Source organism: Mytilus trossulus, chromosome 6 (genome assembly GCF_036588685.1).
Source record: "Mytilus trossulus isolate FHL-02 chromosome 6, PNRI_Mtr1.1.1.hap1, whole genome shotgun sequence".
Lineage (NCBI taxonomy): Eukaryota > Metazoa > Mollusca > Bivalvia > Mytilida > Mytilidae > Mytilus > Mytilus trossulus.
Window position 1 is genome coordinate 12907396 of NC_086378.1, and position 22478 is coordinate 12929873.

The 22478-nt window shown below is 33.3% G+C and overlaps 2 protein-coding genes across 5 annotated transcripts in view; one reads left to right on the forward strand and one right to left on the reverse strand.

Moving 5' to 3' along the window:
- The window catches only part of LOC134720818 (CCR4-NOT transcription complex subunit 1-like), a 52258-nt gene extending 49075 nt beyond the window's left edge, over positions 1–3183 (reverse strand). For 3 of the 4 annotated variants that reach the window (XM_063583347.1, XM_063583346.1, XM_063583344.1), the window contains exons 1-2: positions 2865–3183; positions 120–227 (exon numbers count right to left, since the gene is read on the reverse strand). In XM_063583347.1, coding sequence (XP_063439417.1) covers positions 120–227; positions 2865–2966 — 210 coding nt within the window. In that variant the 5' untranslated portion in view covers positions 2967–3183. The remainder of the gene's footprint in view (positions 1–119; positions 228–2864) is intronic. The other variant, XM_063583348.1, reaches the window with a different exon arrangement.
- A 4721-nt stretch (positions 3184–7904) lies between these two features.
- Positions 7905–22478, forward strand: part of LOC134723199 (uncharacterized) — a 32516-nt gene continuing 17942 nt past the window's right edge. The window contains exon 1 of the mRNA XM_063586827.1: positions 7905–8102. The gene's annotated coding sequence lies outside the window, so the exon portion shown is untranslated. The remainder of the gene's footprint in view (positions 8103–22478) is intronic.

A 22478-nucleotide genomic window follows, 5' to 3' on the forward strand; every position in this document is an offset into this window, starting at 1 on the left:
TCATTCTTTTGCAAATGCATTTTTTTATTCAAAACCTCAGCATGTATTTATATCTTCTAATGTCACCATGCAGAAGTTGGACTCACAGTTGTACATATTTATTCGTTCTAATTTAATACCTGGTGAAAGTCTTTTCCACTACTACGACCATCACCACTAAAGTCAACATGAGAAAAAAGACAACGAAATAAATGTCTATCAGCTTCTGCTCCGTGTTGATTTACAAGCTGAAAATAAATAACCAATTTTAAAACATAAAATACAAGTACAGATTTTGGTCATAGCTGTTCCAGTTCAGATCCGTAGTTTAGAAATCAGTCAATGGCGGACAAATGCAAGAAAATTTACAAAAATAAACAATGTTTGAAGAGTTATTTGGAAAGAAACATGAAGTTTTAAATGCAATCAATGGATTAAACATTTACTGGTGGCAACTTTTATAACGTTTAATTGAAGTAACAAACTTAATTTGCCGCCGAGATTAAGGTTAATTAATGTATGTTTTCGAGTAACAAGCATTGGTTCTTGCGGAAATCCACGAAGTGATAAAAAGTTGTATTTTTATCAAATAACCTGCTTCAACCTCTTTTCTTAAGATAATGAATCGTTTATGTCTGAATTTCTTAAATTATCAATAAAAAATTGATGTTTCATTGACTTGGTAAAAATTGAAAATTTCCGATGATGAAAGCGACTGAAAGCGAATATTGTAAACAACAGGGCCACTTGTTTTCGCTTTTGGAGGTCGTGTAAAGCAAAGTGGCAGTCGGGAAAGCGCCTTTTTTTGCCCAAGTCGTCTGGTTGCGTGAGCCCTGGAACCATAGATCAAATTTATTGTTTAGTGAATGTTCAGTGTTTGTTCATTTTTGTTACTACATCTTTTGAGAGATAAGCCCTTCAAATTGATATTTAATGAGTATTAATGATATTGGTATTATCTCCAAAACGAATTCTAGTCAAATCGGCACCTGGTTTAATCGGCACTCGGTCAAATCGGCACCCAGTATAGTCAAATCGGAACCTAGTCAAATTGGCACTTGGTTTAATAGGCACTTGATGTAGTCAATTCGGCACCCATGTTAAATTTGTTTAATATATACACGGTTGTGTACAAGATGTAACTTTGTACAAATTATAATTTGTACACGGTTTTTGTACAAGTTATAAGTTTTTTGACACACATTTTCTTACACCAGGTGATACAAGTTTATCTTTAAAGATGTTCTAGTTCAATCTTTAAATTTAAATTTATATACTTTAACCTAACATTTCGTGCTATTATCCTTGTCCTCACAATGGAAATGAGGATACCTGAATGGTTTAAATTCTGATTATAATTTTCTGCTTATACCAAATCGCATATATATCCATAAAAAGTCTTTTTGTGGTCTAATAATGTTTTTGTATTAAGCCGGTGTACTTGATTAAAGTTATTGATTAATTGATAAGAAAATTTACCAAAACATCAGTCACAAAATTTAAGAAAACTTTAAATGATTAACTTTTGTATTTTTACTGCTTTTTAACATGTAATGCATGATAAAATCCAACCCCTCATGATCAAATTTATAAATTTTTATAATTATTTATAAATATCTTGGACTATTATAATTAATACATGTAGTCCCAGTCTCATATATTATGTAATGGAGGGGGTCGGTGACGACACCTTCCGGGACGTGTAGCGGCCAGTACTTCGCCACTATTCTACCATTGGGATACCTGATATCAGATTATGGCTTAACAACAAACAATGAATCAAACGAAACTAATTTTAATCACAAAAGTACAATAATTGCATGTATTAAACAAATTCAGATATAAATAGGAGTTAGAAAACTTTCTAAACTGATGTTCAAAAATAGAGTAATTTCAAAGTTAAAATGAAAATGAAGTGATCCCAGAGTTAGTCTTAAAAGTATGTAAATTTGCTTCGCGTTGTGTTTTAAAGTAGTGAAATTTGCACCATAAAGGGGTGACTAACTCTGGCGAACTGCACCAAATTGGTGGCTAACTCTACACTGATTCAGTCCGGCGAGTATTAGGCCAACACCGACTGAACAACAAATGATTTTCTAAAGTTGTCATTAAACAGGGTAACTTTAACTGAAACGGTACTGAAGAAAAGTTGAATAAATTAATATTCATAAAACATTATAAAAACATCGAAAGTTAAATACTAAAACAGTTAAATTAACAATCCTTACTTTTATCTTACTGTGTTTAAATAAAATTAAACTTAAAATAAACATTTAAATACTAAATAATTAATCTGTCCAAATTAAGGCGAATTAACCTAGGCAAATCAAGGCACATTTATTACATTCATATCCAATATTATTGGATGCCGAATTGACTTTAAACAGGTGCCGATTTGACTAGATGCCGATTTAACCAGGTGCCGATTTGACTTTTTCTATGGGTGCCGATTTGACTTTTTCTATGGGTGCCGATTTGACTTGTACCCTCCAAAACAATCCAAGAAAATGAATTTAACCTAAGATTTGAATAAATATAGGATTCAACCATATCAAGTGCATATAATTTTGTGTTATGCCAACTTATGGAGCAACTGATTCCACATGATCACAGCACTTGACCTCTTACAAAGTTCAGGCAGTCAAGCTAAAATGCTGTATAAATCTATCATGGGGCAATGCATACAATACAAACAAATGACATGGTTTATTTCAAAGTGATAACAACATCACTTATTAGCTGTATTCACAAGTACACCATGTGCACATATTGGGAAAGATCACACGAGCTGAAATTATCTCCCTTGATATCGACACTCTTGACAAAATCACTGGTTAAAAACAGAGTGTATGCGATATTGGAATTAATCTTATGATTATACGTACATGACTTATTTCTGTTATACTCGATTTAAAATTTTTCTTTGTCAAATTGGCCACTGAATAACTTATTTCAGCCAAGGCAAAAGATAATGAGTCAAGATTCATATTATTCCATTAAACTGAAAACGAAAGCCCCAAATCAGTTTGAAGCTCTCTTAGTCCACTATATACACTCTCTGCACAATAATTATAAAGTAAATTAGTCATATGGGGCCTCTGTTGGCCTGGCATCTGGAAATTTCTACGATTTTACATTGTCATTTTCAACACCGACATGGCGTCACAGCAGCCATGTTAAATCCGTGCCGAGACTTCCCGACTTTTAACGAAGCACTGGATCATGTGACACGTACTAAAAATGTGTTATTGGTAAAAATATTTTTGATGAAACAAACTAGGAAACAAATATCCACTTTTAGTTAGTTTGAATGGTTAACGATAATACCAACTGTCACAAATCACAGCATTTAAAGTTATTTTACAAAATAGAAAATTTACACGCCGAAAGTTTTCATCTTTCAGTTCGTGAAAAAAGTTTCCGCCGGAAAGCCTATGTACATGTATGATGTGCATTGTCATGATCATTATCGATGTCTTCTTTTTATGCCCCACCTACGATAGCAGAGGGGCATTATGTTTTCTGCTCTGTGCGTCCGTCCGTCTGTTCGTTCGTCCATCCGTTCGTCCCGCATCAGGTTAAACTGACATGTTAAAGTTTTTGGTCAAGCCATAGTTTTTGATGAAGCTGAATTTTTACTCCAATCAACTTGAAACTTAGTACACTTGTTGCTTCTGATATGATCTTTCTAATTTGAAAGCCAAATATGACTTTTGATTCCAATTTCAAGGTCCACTGAACATAGAAAATGAAAGTGGGAGTTCAGTCAGGTTAAAGTTTTTGGTCAAGGTAGTTTTAATGCCAAATTAGATTTTTTACCAAATTTCACGGTCCATTGAACATGGAAAATGATTGTGCGAGTGGGGTTCTGTGTACTTTGGACACATTCTTGATTGGAATATATTTTTAATCAACTTTTATTTCAGCATTTTGATGAGAACGCAGTGAAATTTGTTTGACATTAACAAGTGTTTACCGTGGTCCGTCTCTCTGTTTTCTTATGCCAGACGCACAGTCGAAACTTCTACCGGATCAATATTTTTTCAATGTTTTTCAATCATTGTTTCAGAAATGAGGAGGAACGTAGAAGTATTGATTGTAAACATACCATCATGAAAATTGTTCACTGTCTGAGTCAAATCAACAATTTGGGACCGGAATCATGGAGGACTAGGCGACCAGGCCGCCTGATGACTTTTGCTGTCGGAAAATTTGAGTTTTAATTATTACTTTCGGCATTAGATTTTTGACTGCCACTTCCCTCTTCATCAGACGGACTGGCCTTGCGGACTTTGGGGAGGGGGGTATCCCGGATCAACCTCTGAACATACATGATTATATTTTACAAGCTAATCCATGATGGTACCTATATTGAACTAGTTTCCATTAACATATGCACTTGAAATAATTAGTAAATGAGAATGGGGTAAGTGGACACATTAAACATGCCGTATTTTTGCGCCTGTCCCAAGCCAGGAGCCTCTGGCCTTTGTTAGTCTTGTATTATTTTCAATTTTAGTTTCTTGTGTATAATTTGGAGTTTAGTATGGCGTTCATTATCACTGAACTAGTATATATATATTTGTTGAGTGCTCAGCTGAAGGACGCACCCAGGTGCAGGAATTTCTGGCTGCCTTGAAGACCTATTGGTGACCTTCTGCTGTTGTCTGTTCTATGTTCGAGTTATTGTCTCTTTGTCACATTCCCCATTTCTATTTACAATGTTACATTTACATATGTTTCAGCTACAGATGATATGTTATCCAAACTTTCTCATAACTTTTTATTTAATAACTTAATTCAGAACAAGTGTCGGCTTTATACAATTAAACTTGCTGGACAGATAACCAACTTTCAGGGGTATTTTCAGACGTGGTGTTATTACTCAGTCATGGTTTTAGAAGTGAGTCAGGCGAAATAAAATCTGTTAACTATACGCTTTAGTCGTCGATAGGAACTTCAGCATGTTTAACCAGCTCGATGTACAGAGTTTTACCGTAGACTATTCAACATTTAATACACAATCAGATAGTAAAAGCAAAATTGTTTATACCTTGTTAAGCTATAACAAGATTCGATGTTTGGGCTTTTGATTTTGCCATTTGATTACGGACTTTCCGTTTTGAATTGTACTCTGAGTTCAGTATTTTTGTTATTTTACTTTTTCTTTTAAATAAACAAAGTCTGACCTACATTGAAAAAAAAATGATTGTGTCAAAACATAAAAAATCTACATCGTCAATAAAATTAAATTCGTCTTACGTACGAGATCTAATTCTGTGTTCTGTCTCTGAGGTTTCTGCAGATAGATTTTTTCGAAGCAAAATGTCTGCCTCTATTCAACAAAGCTTCAAATTCCTAAGTGGGAGGCTACTTTTTGCATACCATGCATATTGTATTGAGTAGCTATCGACTTGAATAAGCAGAAATATTGCCCGCCCCCTGTATAATATATCAGTGAGCGCTGTGGATAGTAAACTTGGAATTGATAGTGAATAGCAAATACACAGGATATAAATGTTCAAATAATACAGAAAAACGGCAAAAGAATTGAAATGGATAGAACACAATAAAATAAAGTATTTTCGAAAAAGGGACATTCACAAGGCAAGAAAAAATTGCTTATACTACGTGACATGTACTTTTTGTATGTACGAGTACGTAAGTTTAAATAGGTCTACATGTTACAGTGATATTGTTTGCCTTAAATTAATGGAGAATAAATGCTTTTTCCCCTTGAGAAGAATTCCAATTTGAAAAAAAAATGCTTGAAATTATTCCCAAAAAGACTTTTTACCCAAACAGTGCAGTCTCAGTAGTAATTGTTCATGAATACAAACAAAAAAACACTCATTTAAACAATTTTCTTGCCTAAAATGACTATACGTGCACATTTGAGGGTCTATTTATGTATCATCACTCACAAAATGGAGTCTTATTTTGAATCAGGGTTTGACTCTTGAAAATGGGCCTGTAAATTAAAGTTTCTGTCAAATTCATGGTTTATTTTAAATTCCCATTTTGATGAAAATGACGCATATTTTCCAAATAAAAAAGGGTAGAGGTAGTTTTGAAAAAAGCCAACAATATCACTGTGTTAATCCGATTGATTCAGGTAGAATCTGAAAGTACTATATAATCCTACAATCAAAATAATTTTAAATTGTCTTTATCATATTCTTTTAGGATATTTGACTTAAATTATTTCCATAAAACCAAATTGTCATTCAGATACATGATTTATCAAAATACAAAATTGCATAGTTTTTCTCGAGTAAAGCGCCTAAAAGGACGTCGCTTACCAAATTGTATCAATTTGTCACAGATCAGATAGACAACAAACACTTAACTTAAAACAAAGTTTTGGATTAAGTTAACGACTAAGTCACTTCCTTCTTATACATTTTCAGTCTTACTAAATATGTAAAACTTTCGCTATTTAGTTAATATATACAACTACTGTTGTTTATTATTATTCGATGATATGTAAAATATTAAGTCATGTTACACCTATTGGGCGAATGTTATATTGTGAATTAATTTAAGATTTATAGACATTTTGAAAAACATATCCGTGTGCATATTGTGTGAGACAAACTAAGGGCAAAGTTAATTGTTCTAGTTTAATTTCCACCGGTTAGAAAATATAAACAAATATATAGCACCTAGTTACTTGTAGTTAAGATATCTTCTATAAAAAACGTTAATTCTTTCTTTTGAATTTAACATGTAATGTATTCTTACAATGTATCGGTTGATGATTTTTAGTGGTCCGATTTTCTGATAGAACCGCGCTCTCGGGTTATATTTCCTACACTGATTTGTGTCTACATTCATAGGTATGATGTGTGCTCAGATTGACTAAATATATACCATTTAAATTTTCCCATTGTGCCGTTTCCATCTCAGTTTTAAATCAAAAGTAACATTTCAGCTACAATCGCACACGAGGTTCTTTTCTATCTCAAACTATACTTTATTTCATATTTTCTATAGTCCGATTTTAATATCTAAAGAATCTCATTAACGAACTATATATAGAAGCTTATATTAAAGAAAAGGGGTTTCTTTATAGATCGTGTTTTTAAACATATAGACCGACTTCATATCGTAGTTAATCGAATGATTGAATTAATGAATAATTGTTTATTGTCAAATAAGTAAAACATGATAATTATACGAATCATGATACTCCACGACGGGTGCCACATGTGAAGCAGGATCTACTTAAGCTATCCTTCCGGAGCACCTGAGATCACCCCCAGCTTTTGGTGGGATAAGTGTTGCTCAGTCTTTAGTTGTCTATGTTGTGTTTTATGTACTGTTGTTTGTCTGTTTGTCTGTTTGTCTTTTTTGTCGGTTTATGTTCGACTTATGAGTTTGAATATCCCTTTGATATCTTACGCTTCTCTTTGATATCTTACGCTTCTCTTTTATAGATTATTGCTGGGTTTTTTTTACGTACTTTTTTGTCCTGTCCTTAAGCTATTCAATTTTTTGTATATCCGAAAGAAACTTGGTGCAAATAGTTTCAAATATATTACGAGGGAAAACCAGCAGAGCTAAAATAAATACCAACTCATTAGAAAATGCACGATGTCATAATACATTCTATTAGACGACACGTGTAATATTAACAGCAATTTGGTATAACTAAGAATATTGGTTGAGACCACCAGAAAAAGACCAGGGAAAATGTACTGTACTCCGATTAAAAATGACAGGCAATTTTCGAATTGTTAAAAGCCTTGTTATGCCCTTGTTTTGTTAGGAGATTAAAACCTGAAACTGCGTCTGAAATATATGTTACGTCATACCCTCACATCGCCACACACCATTTCTTACTTTTACTTTGGCAATATTACGTTACCAGAAGATCCTCATTGATTTTTACCCTGATCTTGTAATCCAGAGGCGGATAAAGAGGGGCCGCCAGGTAGACCGAAATTTCCCATTTGTGAAAAAAAACCATCGGTCGATTATAAAGGGAATCGCTGAAGTATTACTGGAGCGGACCCCCTCTTATGCAGTCAGTGGGCATCATCTTATGAAAATATCTGGATCCGCCACTGTTACATCATCATGCATAGGTGAAACAAACAAGCACAGTTGAAACAAATAAGGTGTGTATCATATGCTATTGTTATTTTGATTTATATAATTTATTATAAATACAATCGATAGTTACACAAAGTAAGCCGTTATAAGATATTATAAGATCTTAAGCATATTAAGTGAGAAAGAATATGTGGGGTATGTGGGACATACGTCATTGAGACTACAACTGACAGCTATGTTAGATATAAGGTGTGAAAGAAGATGTGGGGTATGTGGGTCATACGTCATTGAGACTACAACTGACAGCTATGTTAGATATAAGGTGTGAAAGAAGATGTGGGGTATGTGGATCACACGTCATTGAGAAATGAGAATGGAGATATGAGGTAAACGTCATTTGTAGCAGAGGCAACAACCCAATGACACAGATAATCAGAAGACATATGAATAACAGCTACAGCAACCTCTAATTCGTTCTGCATGAGCCCAAAATCGAAAACAGAAATACTTAGATCCAAAAGTATAACTTAATTCCATCAGGGGTCAAATGGTTATTTTCGGCAACTATTAGCGTCAAATGTTAAAAAAAAATCGGGATTCGTAGACATCGTTATTAACATAAAGCCAATGCATTACATCGATACACAGATAAAAAGTACAACCAATTTATATTTACAATATGTACAAAATAAGGGAGAGAGGTTTATACATTCGTTAAAATATCCATACTGTATTTAAATTAAAAAGAGAAAATGGATCAAGAGTCAACAAATTGTCAACCATACCACACAGATTTATTGATATTCTATGACCTTTTTCAATATACAGTGCCGATCTTTAATTGTTTTCAATAGTTTCCACTGCACTTTAAACAAAACAAGAAAAATCTGAAAACTAGCTTGTTATTGGACATTTGATGATAGACGAACTTTCGTTGTTCAGTGTACCTATTTCAAAAGAATTTCAAATTCATAATATATCAGAAGAAGAAAAAGATAAATGCAATATTTTTTTCTAGTTTCGGTTAAACTATTCAATTAGATAAAGTTGAACTCCTTATACTTTTCATGACGATCATTTGGCGATCCTAACACAGTGTGAAAACATTGAACGGATTTTTTCCCCCAAAATCTGTGACAGCACATTTATCTATACCTTGAACTCCTTATCCTTTTCCAATCATGACGATCATTTGGCGATCCTAACACAGTGTGAAAACATTGAACTTTTTTTTTCAAATGAAATCATGCTGAGATTAATTTAAAATGTCATTGGAAAGGTTAGTTAACATCAACACGTCATGTTAGTACACTTTCTGTACGTATGAATGGTCGTTACATCTATACTTATAGAAGATGGAAACATATATTTCTACTGATTCTTACCAAACTTTACATACGAGTAACAAGTTGATACCAACAGAGCAAAAGGTAAATACAAATGAAACAGAATAAATGTTATATAGTGTGTGATAAGATTGTGTGAGGGAATTCGACGTTTGCTGTACCACTGTTCACTGTTCACTCCAGTGCAATTTATGACAATACCACTGCATCAATCAGAATTATTTTTTTGCAGTGTTTTAAGAAATGATTTTGCTTTGTTGTCGCGTATTATTTGTGAAACATTCATTGTTCATAGTATATATTTATTCATTGGTATAGTCTTTTCTCCATTTAGATATTCAGTTAATCATTTGTAAGTGAATATATAATTACGTTTTTTGTTTTATTTGTGAAAATAGCATTATTAATTTTAGCGCGTATATTTTTTTTGGATTTATTAGACAGAAATGTTTACATGCGTAGTATAATAAGTAAGATATACAAGGATATTAATAAGGTAGTATTTTCTGTGCACAAAATAAATGTAATCAAGATTGTTTACACAGAATAATTTTAGTATAAAAACATCTATAAAGTATACCGTGTCTGGAATGTTTCGTGCTCTCTTATAGCTACAGTTCCTTGGGGACTACAGAAGATCCGTAATTTCTGGCACTTATAAAGCTTTGTTTTTTAGCAGCAGCCAAAAACTAGCTAGCCCGTATCCAAATCCACCAAACAGAAGTGTAAATACTACTTATGTATTTTTTTTTATCTTAACTATATTTTCACGTTGTTTCTTGTACTATTCCACATTGTACAAGTATTGGAAATGTATTTTTAAATTAACCTTTTTTAGAATAATTGCAATTTAATCAGTTTTTGGAGGGAGGGGGATGAACTGAAACTGTAAGAACAAGATATAATCGTCAATAAAACACAAACATGTCACATTGAAAAAGTAGAAATTAGTAATTAAGGTCTTTCCTTTTTCTATAAGGAAAGACCTTACTGTATTTCTTCTGATTATTATTATTATTATTATTATTATTATTAAGGTCTTTCCTTTTTCTATAAGGAAAGACCTTACTGTATTTCTTCTGTTTATTATTATTATTATTATTATTATTATTATTATTATTATTATTATTCTTCCGCCAAACTTTGACGAAGTTAGCAGCCTTAACCGTAAGACGTGTCGCTTTCATGTTCACACTTTGTATCGGTGTCATGAATATCTATCTGGAACTCACCCTGTTGGTCGAAATATTTTGTCGGTTCGGAGTAATCCCTCCGAAACCCAAAAACCTTGTTATCGTTCCAACACCGTAACCGTAATAGGTAGGAAAAAAACGAAGGGTGAAATTTGTTCAGGACCAGACCCCAGTTCTTCGTTACATTTGGATCGAAAAGATTCAACGACTCATTGGTAGGGTTATGCCCCTATGAAAATTAACCGGTGTCGGTTGGCCACCAAAACTCAGAAACGGTAAGTCGTAGACACCTAGGATCTTCACCAATCATCATCAATTCATGCATCTTTGAAAAATACCTCAAGGTCAAATGTGTATGTTGACCTTGACCTTTGACCAATCACCTTGTTATGGGATAATCTCAGAAACTATTATACTTACAGAAGTTTTAAATAGTGTAAAATGTTTGGGTCATTACGGCGCAACTTTGTTACATATTGACTGAAGAGATTTGACCTTTTTTTAAGGGGCATTACCCGTGTTTTAGGTTTCTTGAAAGACAAAATCAGGTTTTACTGTATAACCAAAGGTCCTAGACCCATGGGGTCTTCAGCAATGACATTGGGGACTAATGACCTTGACAAAGGTCAAAAGGTCAAAGGTCAAGGTCATGTCCCATATAGCGAATTGTGTGTTTTTGACCTTATTTAAAAGATTTTCAGTGTGTTTTTAAACTTTTTAAGGTTGACCTTGACCTTTGACCTTACAACTTTTTAGTCGATATCTAAAAAACGATTGTACTTATAGAAATAGTAAAAAACGTAAAGGTGGATGAGGCGCATTTTTTTTACATTTAACCAAAAAATTGACCTTTCTGTAAGGGGCATAACCCCTGTTTTAGGTTCCTGAAAAGACAATACCAGATTTTTCCGCTTTTACTATATAACCAAAGGTCCTAGAACCATGGATCTTCAGCAATGACATTGGGGACTATTGACCTTGACAAAAGTCACAAGATCCAGGTCATATTCCAGAAAGCAAATTGTGTTTTTGACCTTATATAAAGGATTTTTAGTGTGTTTTTAAGGTTGACTTTTGACCTTTAAACCTTTTACTGGATATCTCAAAAACGATTATACTTACAGAAATGGTAAATACTGAGAAATGTTTTGGTCATAAAGGCACTTTTTTTTATATTTTGACAAGAGATTTGACCTATCCGTAAGGGGCATAACCCTTGTTATGTTTCTGAAAAAAAAACATTACCTTTAACTCTCGAAACAAAGGTCCTACACCCATGGGGTCTTTTGTAATGACATCGTGGACCAATGGCAATGATTTTGACAAAGGTTAAAAGTTCATGTCTCAGATACGAATTTTGTGTTTTTAACCTTATTTTAAGGATTTTAAGTGTGTGTTAAAGCTTTCTAAGGTTGACCTTGACATTTGACCTCACTACTTGTTTTGTGATATCCCAGAAACCCTCATATGTATAGGACCTATCAATAGTTGAAATATTGTTTTTGTCAAAAAGGCGCAAATTTGGTAGGTGTTGACGGAAGAAATTTGACCTTTTCATAAGTGGCATAACCCTGTTAACAGTTCCTTAAAATAGCTTTAACTCCTTAACCACAAAGTTTTTAGTCCAATTGTGTCTTAAACAAGCATACAGGGGACCAACCACCTTGGCAAATCTCATACAGTCACATGTCAAACCCTAGAGTACCAATTTTATGGTTTTGACAATATTTTAAGGACTTTTATGTGTTAAATGCTTTTCTTTTCAATACATTCAATATCTTTTAAAACATATTTCACATCATGAAGAAGACAGGTCCAAGATAATGAACTTAAGAGTTTTTTACTTATGTGGGCGTTACCCTTTAAGTTTGTTGCTTAGTTATCTGCCCAAATAAGAACAATTACCTGAATCATAATAGGTAGACAAAACCTAAAGAGTTTAGATTATACAGGATGTTAATTTTTGACTGGATCATATAATCATTTGTGATAGTTTTGGAAGTCTTGAAGTGGAAAATGGTGGATCATTAAGGCTCAACTTTGTAATATTTAGCCCAAAGATATTTTACCTTTCCTTGAGGGTATAACCATAATTGACAGTGAAAATATTACTAGCTGTGTTAACAGTCACAGTATCAAAAAATGAAATAATAAATGGGGAATGAGTTCATGGGACAGATGATGCCCCATGTTAAAGGGAGATAACTCAAGATCTGTATAAGTGACAATACCCAAATTTGTACTTGATCAGAGTTTTGTGGTAATAAGCATTGTGTATACTTTTCATAACACTTAGTTGAGGTAAACTTAAATTAGAGAACGGAAACGAACAATTTAGCAATTTCTCCATTTGAAGAGGGGCATTACTCTAGAATGGTAAAAGTGACACCATCAAAATTTAGACTTGATCTGTGATTTGTGGTAATAAGCTGTGCGTATAGGTTTCATTACATTTGGTTGAGGCAAACTGAAGTTAGTGAACAGAAACCAATAATTCAGCAATATTTCCATTTGTAAAGGGGCATTAATCTAGAATGGTAAAAATGACGCACCAAAATTCGAAATTGATCTGTGTTTTGTGGTAATAAGCATTTTGTATAGATTTCATCACATTTGGTTGAGGCAAACTAAAGTTATAGAACAGCTACGAAAAATTCAGCAATATTTCCATTTGTAAAGGGCATGACTCTATAACGGTAAAAGTGACGCCACCAAATTTCAAACTTGGTCTGTGTTTTAAGATAATAAGCATTGTGTGTAAGTTTCATAACATTTGGTTAAGGCAAACTAAAGTTAGAGAATGGATTCCAAAAATTTAGTAATTTTTCTATTTGAAAGGGGCATAACTATGGAACGGATAGAGTGACACCACCAAAATTCAATCTTGATCTGTGTTTTGTGGTAATTAGCATAGTGTATAAGTTTCATATTATTTGTTTGAGGTAACTCAAGTTAGAGACAGGAAACAAATTGTGGGATGTACGGACATGCAGACGGACAATGGTAAAACTTAATGCCCCTTTCAATATGGTAGGGACATACTTAAAAAAAAATGGTTCTTGCCGTTTGCAAAAGAGCATCCTGGTAGGGTGAATGAATAACAAAAATGTAAAGACAGTTAATACATTTAATCATATGGTAATCAAATACAAAATTATTGTAAAAACATAATAATTTTCCTAGTAAAAGTGTACATTCAACCTAGCTAAACCATGATTCTTCTTTTAGTGAAAGCAAGTTTGTGTATTAATTGTGAAAAACACCTAAATTTAAATACATAACATGACAAGCACATCATCCTTAAATTTTGATTTCCTGAATTTCTTGTACTTGTTAGAAACATTTTAAGTATTAGTCGAACTTTCAAAATTGTTCCTACTTAAATAAAAATATGTAAAATTATTTAATAGTATACTTTGTCTGGTGTCTTTGGGTATAAAAGGACTTTGTACCTGTAATAACACATTTTAATGTGAATATTGTCAATGTCCAAAATGAAAATTCAAATTAATTATTCACCGCTCCACCATTCCTCCTTTGCATATATATATCTTCAATAAAGATTTAATGCCAATAAATTGTTCAAGATAAACATTGGAATAGTATTGTCTGAGAGAAGTAAAGTAGACAAAACGATCAGTAATCACCACAAAGCCACAGAATTTATTGTTGGTATATTTCGTCTGTTTTTTATTTCAATTTCTATCTTCATTTTACTGAACAAAAACAATCTGATGTTTTGGATTTAAATCCATTTCGCCTAGGATGCACAAATCATCAAGGTTAAAATAAAATACCACCATAGATTGCTGTTTGTCTATAATATGTATATATATATGGCTGAGTAGTCTAGAGCGCTAGATACAGTGATGGCAGAGTTGTCTCGATATCCCAATAGCATGAGTTCGAATCCCAACAGGGGAAGCACAAATTTGCTTCCAAACATTTGCAGATTTAACATTGTTGTCTTGATATTTAGAATAATTATGAATTCAAGATGTGTTTTCAGCTGTGTATCACCTTCACTAATGATCCAATGGATGGATCTGTCGTAGCGTTGTCACTTGTTTAAATGTACTTATATATATATATATTATATATATAGGTTATAAATGCTATATTCTGAAAAAAAAACATGCTGATAAAAAGGTTTACAGACAAATACATCAATAGCAAATGATACAGTTGTACAGCTGTGAAGAAACAGTATATGGTATACAACAAATACAGAAAAATATCAATTACAGTGAAAACAAAGGAAATGTGTTACTGTTGTTTTGTAGGTGGAAAAATTTCTCTATTATTTTATGTTAAGATTTAAAGTTTTTATACTACTGACAGTTTTGATACTTTCATTAGACTTTTCCATTTCAAGAATATTACAGTCAGTTAATCATGTTTATATAATGTATTTCTTCAAAGTTAGCAATGCAAATAAAATATTTGTTCATTGAAAATTTAAACATGGTACATACTCATTAATTGCAATTGTGCAAATTACATTTAAAATTTTAACTGATATATAAATGCTTGTGGCTACAGGAAATAAGCTTTATAAACAGTACAAATAAATTTACTGGAAAAAACAAAACTATGCATTGTCTTTTAACTGTAAAAAAAAACCTTCAATACATCATCATTACATGGCATACAAGCTTTAAAACTCTAACAATTGAGCTATTCAATATAAGGACATCATTTCTTCTTATGCAGTCATTTACAAAGTATACACATATTATATCTATTACATTCCATTCTCAACCAAAACTATACCGTCCATCTGACCAATAAAAAACACACATCTAAAAAAATGAGCACATCTAAAACCCAGGACATACAAGTAGCCGTTTACTGTAGTAAATTCAATTTTGAGAAAATAACATTGGAATCAAGGGTCAAGGTCAGATTTGTCTATTTATTTGCTATAGTACACAAGTTATGCACAGTACACAAATCAGACAATGCTTTACTTGCATAAAGATCAAAGGTCAAAGTCAAACAGATTGACCTGACTTGATATAGGAACCCCCAACCCCCATCCCATGGTGCATCAGCAACCAGATTATTTAACCTAAATTCTACAGTACAAGTTAAGCACAGTACACAAATCAGACAATGCTTTACTTGCATAAAGATCAAAGGTCAAAGTCAAACAGAGTGACCTGACTTGATATAGGACCCCCCCCCCCCCCAACCCCCATCCCATGGTGCATCACCAACCAGATTATTTAACCTAAATTCTACAGTACAAGTTATGCACAGTACACAAATCAGACAATGCTTTACTTGCATAAAGATCAAAGGTCAAGGTCAAAAAGTCAAACAGAGTGAACCGACTTGATATAGGATCCCCCCCAAACCCCCTTCCCATGGTGCATCAGCAACCAGATTATTTAACCTAAATTCTACAGTACAAGTTATGCACAGTACACAAATCAGACAATGCTTTACTTGCATAAGGATCAAAGGTCAAAGTCAAACAGAGTGACCTGACTTGATATAGGATCCCCCCAACCCCCATCCCATGGTGCATCAGCAACCAGATTATTTAACCTAAATTCTACAGTACAAGTTATGCACAGTACACAAATCAGACAATGCTTTACTTGCATAAAGATCAAAGGTCAAAGTCAAACAGAGTGACCTGACTTGATATAGGACCCCCACCCCCACCCACCTTGTCTTAGTTTTGTGAAACAATAGTTGTGAGCTGGACATGAATTGGACAAACATTTACTTTAATAGGGATTAAAGGTCTAAGTTATGGTCAGTGTGACCTGACATTGCTTTATTGAATTCCAAAGCCCATGAAACAGACAGACAGACATATATAGCTTCAAAATCTGTTTTCAGGGGGTGATAGTAATTTAGCAGTGCATCCTATGTTAAAGCAATTTGATAAATATTAACATTGATTATTACAATTTGAATTCGACATGAAACCAATTGTTAATAAAATTGTAATGAAACAACCTACTTATTTAGTTTTACTAGAGGCAATATTAAGTGGGATAAATAACTTTTATATAGACACATTACCTTTAACCATTTTTTTATAGCCTATGTTTAACAAACGGTTCAATACAAATCATGCTTACAAACATTTGGTCTCAATAGCCTTGTAATATCTTGGAGAAAGAAAAAGTAGTGTTTTACCTCCCATGTTCTTTTTAGAGTAACATGGGGCATGTTAATTGGATGGCGAGCTGAACAAACATACCATTTTAACTAGACATCCTTAGAATGACTCAGGCCAAGATTTGTTTAAATTGGCCCAGCAGTTTCAGGGGAGAAATTTTAAAAAGTTTCCAGACAACAGATGACGCTTTCAAACATATGATGTCAGACTACACAGGACAGTTGAAATTGTGTCAAACACTCACACTGGCCCTTAGACAGTTTGCATTAGTTATCTTTTGTAAATACTATTTGATCGAACATACCTTTACATAATGCTGTATTTTAATCTTCTATCTCCTATTTCTTTTTACTTCTTAATTATAAATAGACATTTCTCAGCTGATGATATATATTTATCAACTATCTAACCCATTGGCAAGTGCTGTATTTAAATTACCAAAGCATGCACAAAAAGTTAGACAATTGATTTAAATTCTTTACTACTGACGACCATGAATTTGATCTGAAATTAAAGTAAACATATAAAACTCTTAAAATATTCAGTTAAGAAAACAATTCCACTTTATAATATAATTCAGAGTTTGATACTTAGCTAAAAAAAAGGGAAACTATTAATAAACTTGAAATTTAAACACATAAAGAACATATATACAAAACTAGGTTGTTAGTATTGGCTTAGTATTTTGAAAAATAATATGTAGGGAAACTTTTGATCGTTTTGTACAAAATGAATTTTCCTTAAACATGTTTAAGGCTCTCTTATCATTTGCTATTAATACTATACAGCTTTCAAGTAGAAGGGTTTATTTCCAAAATGACAGATATTGCATCATGATAACTGTAATAAGTTGGAATAACACTTACTTGTACTTTTTCACAACTTTTGATATAAACATGGTCAATCAGTGTACCACCCTCTGTTGTTGCCTCTTGTACTAACTGTTCAAATCCGAATGAAGCCATAAAATCTTGTATTGATCTGCCACCCTTCATAATGTCTTGATTAAAGTCTCCTAAAACAATAATACTGCTTGAAAGCTGTGTCAATTCTGACAAAAGAGCACAAACATTTCTTAAAAATAGTTCAATTTGGTATTTTTGAGTTCTATATATTGTAGCAATTAGAACATTCATTTTCGGAACTTTGAAAATTATACATTCAAGATTTTTTTGAGATATATCAAATTCTTCATACTCAGAATCTGATTTAACATATACACCAACTCCACCATGACTCATTTCTTGTAAAGAAGCATACAAAGGATTATTTGATGCAAATGCTGCTGACCTTGGCAAATGATGAAGTTTATAATTAGGAAGGTGAACATCATCACTACAAGATTCCAACCAGGTTTCAGTCAAACAGATATAATTTGCATTTTGGAAGTCTGAATTGGCTTTCAAATCATTTTGGTGAGCCTTTAGACCTTGAATATTGTGGTAAACTATTGACAAACCGGCTTTATGATTTGAAACTATGGTGTCATTTTGAGACAAAAAATTATCCATGGATTTGATTCCCTCCATTATATCAGGATCACTGTATATTTTTTTGTTCAAAGTTTTATCATCAATTGGTAATATAGTCAGCCCATTTTTTGAAGTAACTCTACTCAATGCAACATATGCCTGACCATATGCAAAACATTTATTCAAGCAGACAACTGCCTGTTGCACTGTCAAACCCTGAACCTTGTGAACAGTACATGCCCATGCTAGCTGCAGAGGATATTGTTTTCTTGTTCCATTACTGAATGGTATATTTTCTGTAGATGGTTCTAATCCAACACATCTTTTTCCATTTATTATCTTCTGTACTTTTGCATTTTTTCCAACTCTATCATTATCAAAATGAATATATATATTTTTTGGTAATGCTCCTTTTGAAAATTCTGAAATACTGAGAACAGTACCCATAACACCATTCACCAAACCATCACTGACGGCTTCATTTTTTATCATCATCACACGAGCTCCTTCTGCTAACAGGATTGATGTTGGAAGACAAATATTAGTTTTTGCAAAATTCTGTCTTCTCTTCGTAAGTTTCCCTGTTGTCTTATCCTTTTCAAAATCTTGAGCTTCAATTAATTTGGGCTCACTTGACAACTTCATAATCATTTCGTTATTGTACATGTTAATTTCATTATTAGTAGCATAAATGTGCAGAGCTTCGTCTGGTCCACTATCTATGCACTCTTTCAACATTTCTTGATCTGAACATTTTAGTGGATAATTGTTCTGTTTGACCCTTAGTCTATTCAACAACTGGGCAAACAAACTATCTTCTCTCTGTCTCATGACTTCATCTAATTCCACAACAGAAAAAAGATCATTCCAAAGATAATTCAAAGGATTTGATGGATCATTAACATAAAGTTTATCTGATCTTTTTGATTTTACTGGTGGTAATTGATAGAAATCACCCACTGCTATCACTGAAACTCCTCCATAAGGATACTTCTCAGGCCTTTTCTTAATTTGACGCAACCTTTCATGAATAAAAAATAACAACCTTTTGTTGACCATTGAGACTTCATCTATGATGAGAATTTGTAAATTCTCTAATTTGGACCTCAAACTATTCAGCTTATCTTCTCCTAGCATAGCTTTCTCAACAGATAAACCTTTAAAAATGGAAAGTGAACTATGAATTGTCAATCCATTTATATTAAAAGCTGCCGTGCCAGTTGGTGCCGTTAACAACACAGTCAAATCATCAGGATTTGGGGAACAGTGCGCAAGAATTCTTGTGGCCTCATAATACAAGCATTTAATCAAATGGCTTTTGCCTGTTCCGGCTCCTCCAGTTACAAAAACATGAAATGGCGGTGGATTCTTACCATTCACTTTTAAATTGCACCACTCTCTGATCTTAAAAAATATGCGCTTTTGTTTCTCATTTAAAGTTCTCAACAATGGTATAACTTCAGACCTTGAAAAACTTGTTTTTTGAACCATTCCATTTTCATCACTTGACTTGTCAGTTTGGTTCAAATCTGGTATTCCTAATTCAGGACTATCTACCTCTTGAGTGGTTGTGTTTTCACCAACTTCATTACATTCATGTCTTTCTTTCTCTGTTTCTGGACATAGTTGTGCCCATGCATCCTCTTGATATCCTCTTTCTTCTAATTGTTTCTCAGCAATCTCTAGCTCCTTGTCTTTCTTCACAAATTTTGACATGTTAAAGTTGACTATATTTTGAACTGAACTGAGGTCTTCCATCTGACTGTACTTTATAAATCCAGAGTTGTAAAAATCCTCATATGATAAAAACTGTGGTGGTTTCAATTGTTCATTTAATCTGTATGGCAAAAACAACTGTAATATACTTTGGTAGTATTGTTCAGGAGCTGACTCTACAGAAAATCTTGCATATTTGATAACAGCATCAGAAGTCCTTGTCCTCTTTCTTATATACCCCATATCATTCTTAAGTTTGAATGTAGTGTCCTCATTAATTTTATTTGGTATCTGTGTCTCTGCCAACACTGAATATTCGGAACAAAATGTTGCTAAACACATCTGATCAAATCGTTCTAAATCAGGCCTATTTTTATACCTGTCAGTTATACTTTTCAGCCAAATATCATCACTATCACCATCATCATCATCACTGCCATCATCTATAGACTTCTTCATCTTTAATGTTTTTGATTTTTGTTGAAGTTCTTTGAGGGGTATACTCATTCTGCATGGGTTTTCTCCTAGTGGAATGAATTGCACTTTTCTTGAACACTCTTTCAAACGTAAACCTATGACTCTGAAAACAGCTTCTTGTGTACTAAGTTCGCGAAAGTGAAAGTATGCTGTACCTACTTTTTTCATAGTCTGCTGTGCATCCAAATTTCCATCAGCTGCCTCAGTTTTTGTCTGCTGCAACAACAAGCCGAGTTCACGTTCTGATTTGCTTATATAGCTTATAATGTAAACCACACATGAGTATGCATCCAAAATGTACTGAATATCCATATTTGCATTCCATGATTTTAGCAGATGAGGATTGTACTGATTAATAAACAACTCATCTTTATTTCTCTTTAATACTACAGTATTTCTGTTTGTTATCCATCTAAAACATTCTTGAAAATCCTCTTGAGACAATCCAGCTTTCAAAAATAATTCACTGGTAGTCAAAGTTTTATCTTCACACTCTTTAATTACATCCCATAAACATGCTAACATCTGTTTTGCTTTTAAGATACTGCCCTTAGATTTTGATTTCTCATTAATATTACCATCAGTATGTTTATCATGATGGTCTTCATCATCATGTTTCATTGGGCATGGTATAAATGTCTTTTCAGATGGTTTACTGCTTTCAGAATCTGACTTCTTACTATCATCAGCATCTTCATCATGTTCCTTATCCTCCTCGTCTTCAATTGGACAGGATATAAAAGTTTTTTCAGATGGTGGTCTTGGGAAATTGAACCGACACTCTGTTCCTTTTTTGCGACAACTTTTTGAGTGGTTTTTGCTATGCTGTTGAACGGTTTTAACAATGTCAGTAAGCTCTGGGTCATCACTTTCCAATGGTAATTTGCAAGAGATATATTTATCAATGAACTTTGTTACAGTATCATCATCGTCTACTCCAAATTTGGGGGCATCTTCTATCCAAAATACACAATGAGTATGTGGAGAACCTCTCTGTTGAAATTCAACTCTATAAAAGTAGTCAATCACATGACCAATTGGTTCAGCATCTGACATTATCACATCTTTAAGAAATTTGTGAAATCTGTGATCAAACATTCTTGCCACTGTAGCAGGGTTACTACAAAGCACTTTACATTTTTCATCCCAACTAAGACTGTCAACATTACGAATATCTCCTTGTTGCTTCAGTATGGTTTCTACAATTTCTTTCCATCTAAAATCTGCAGATGAGAATGACGCAAAGAATGAGGGTATACCTAACTGTCTAATCATACAAAAAATGTCCTTCTGAATAGATTGCCAATATGGTGGTGTTCCTCGGACAGGCTTCATGAACTTGATTGCTTCATCTTTTCTAAATAATCCATTTAATGACTCCTTATTGCACAGCATTTTACTTGTTACTTTCTGTCCATCTGAAAAAGCTGACCCTTTCCGTAACGATATCTGTACATTTGACATGACCCTATCTAGTTCAGACATATACTGGCTAAAGAATATGTAGGAAGTATCTCTGGCAAACCTGTTTTCGACACTCATTAATCTCAGATTAAAATATCTTAATAAAGATAGTTTCTCTTCTCTGTCCTCATTCCAAGTGTTTTTACCTGTAGGGTAATGCACTGGAAAGGTTTTTGCTTCAATGCCCTTTTCTTTCAGTAAACTGACTGGATTATTTCCTTCTGCAGGAGATAAATTAAACTCTTGGTCAAACAATAAATCCAATGCTTCCTGTGCAATGTCAGCAGGCTGTAAGCATGTGTCCAACTGTACACCCTGTAAACTATCATCTAAATATGAATCAACTGCATTTTCCTGTTCTTTTTTATCTGATTTGTCCTCCAAGTTATCCTCTTTCACTCTGTCAATTCTTGTACAACTTTTATTGTCTTTTTTTTCAGCGACACAAATATTCTCCGATGATGGAATTGGATTCAACCACTCTCCATTTATTTCAACATTTGAATACCAATCATTCTTTTCTTTTAAAAAGGACAAGGCCTCTTCTAAATGTTTAGTGTCCACAAACTGATATTCCTCATAACCTTTGTACTGTAATTTTCTTTTGAGTTTTACTTTCACTAAACAATTATCA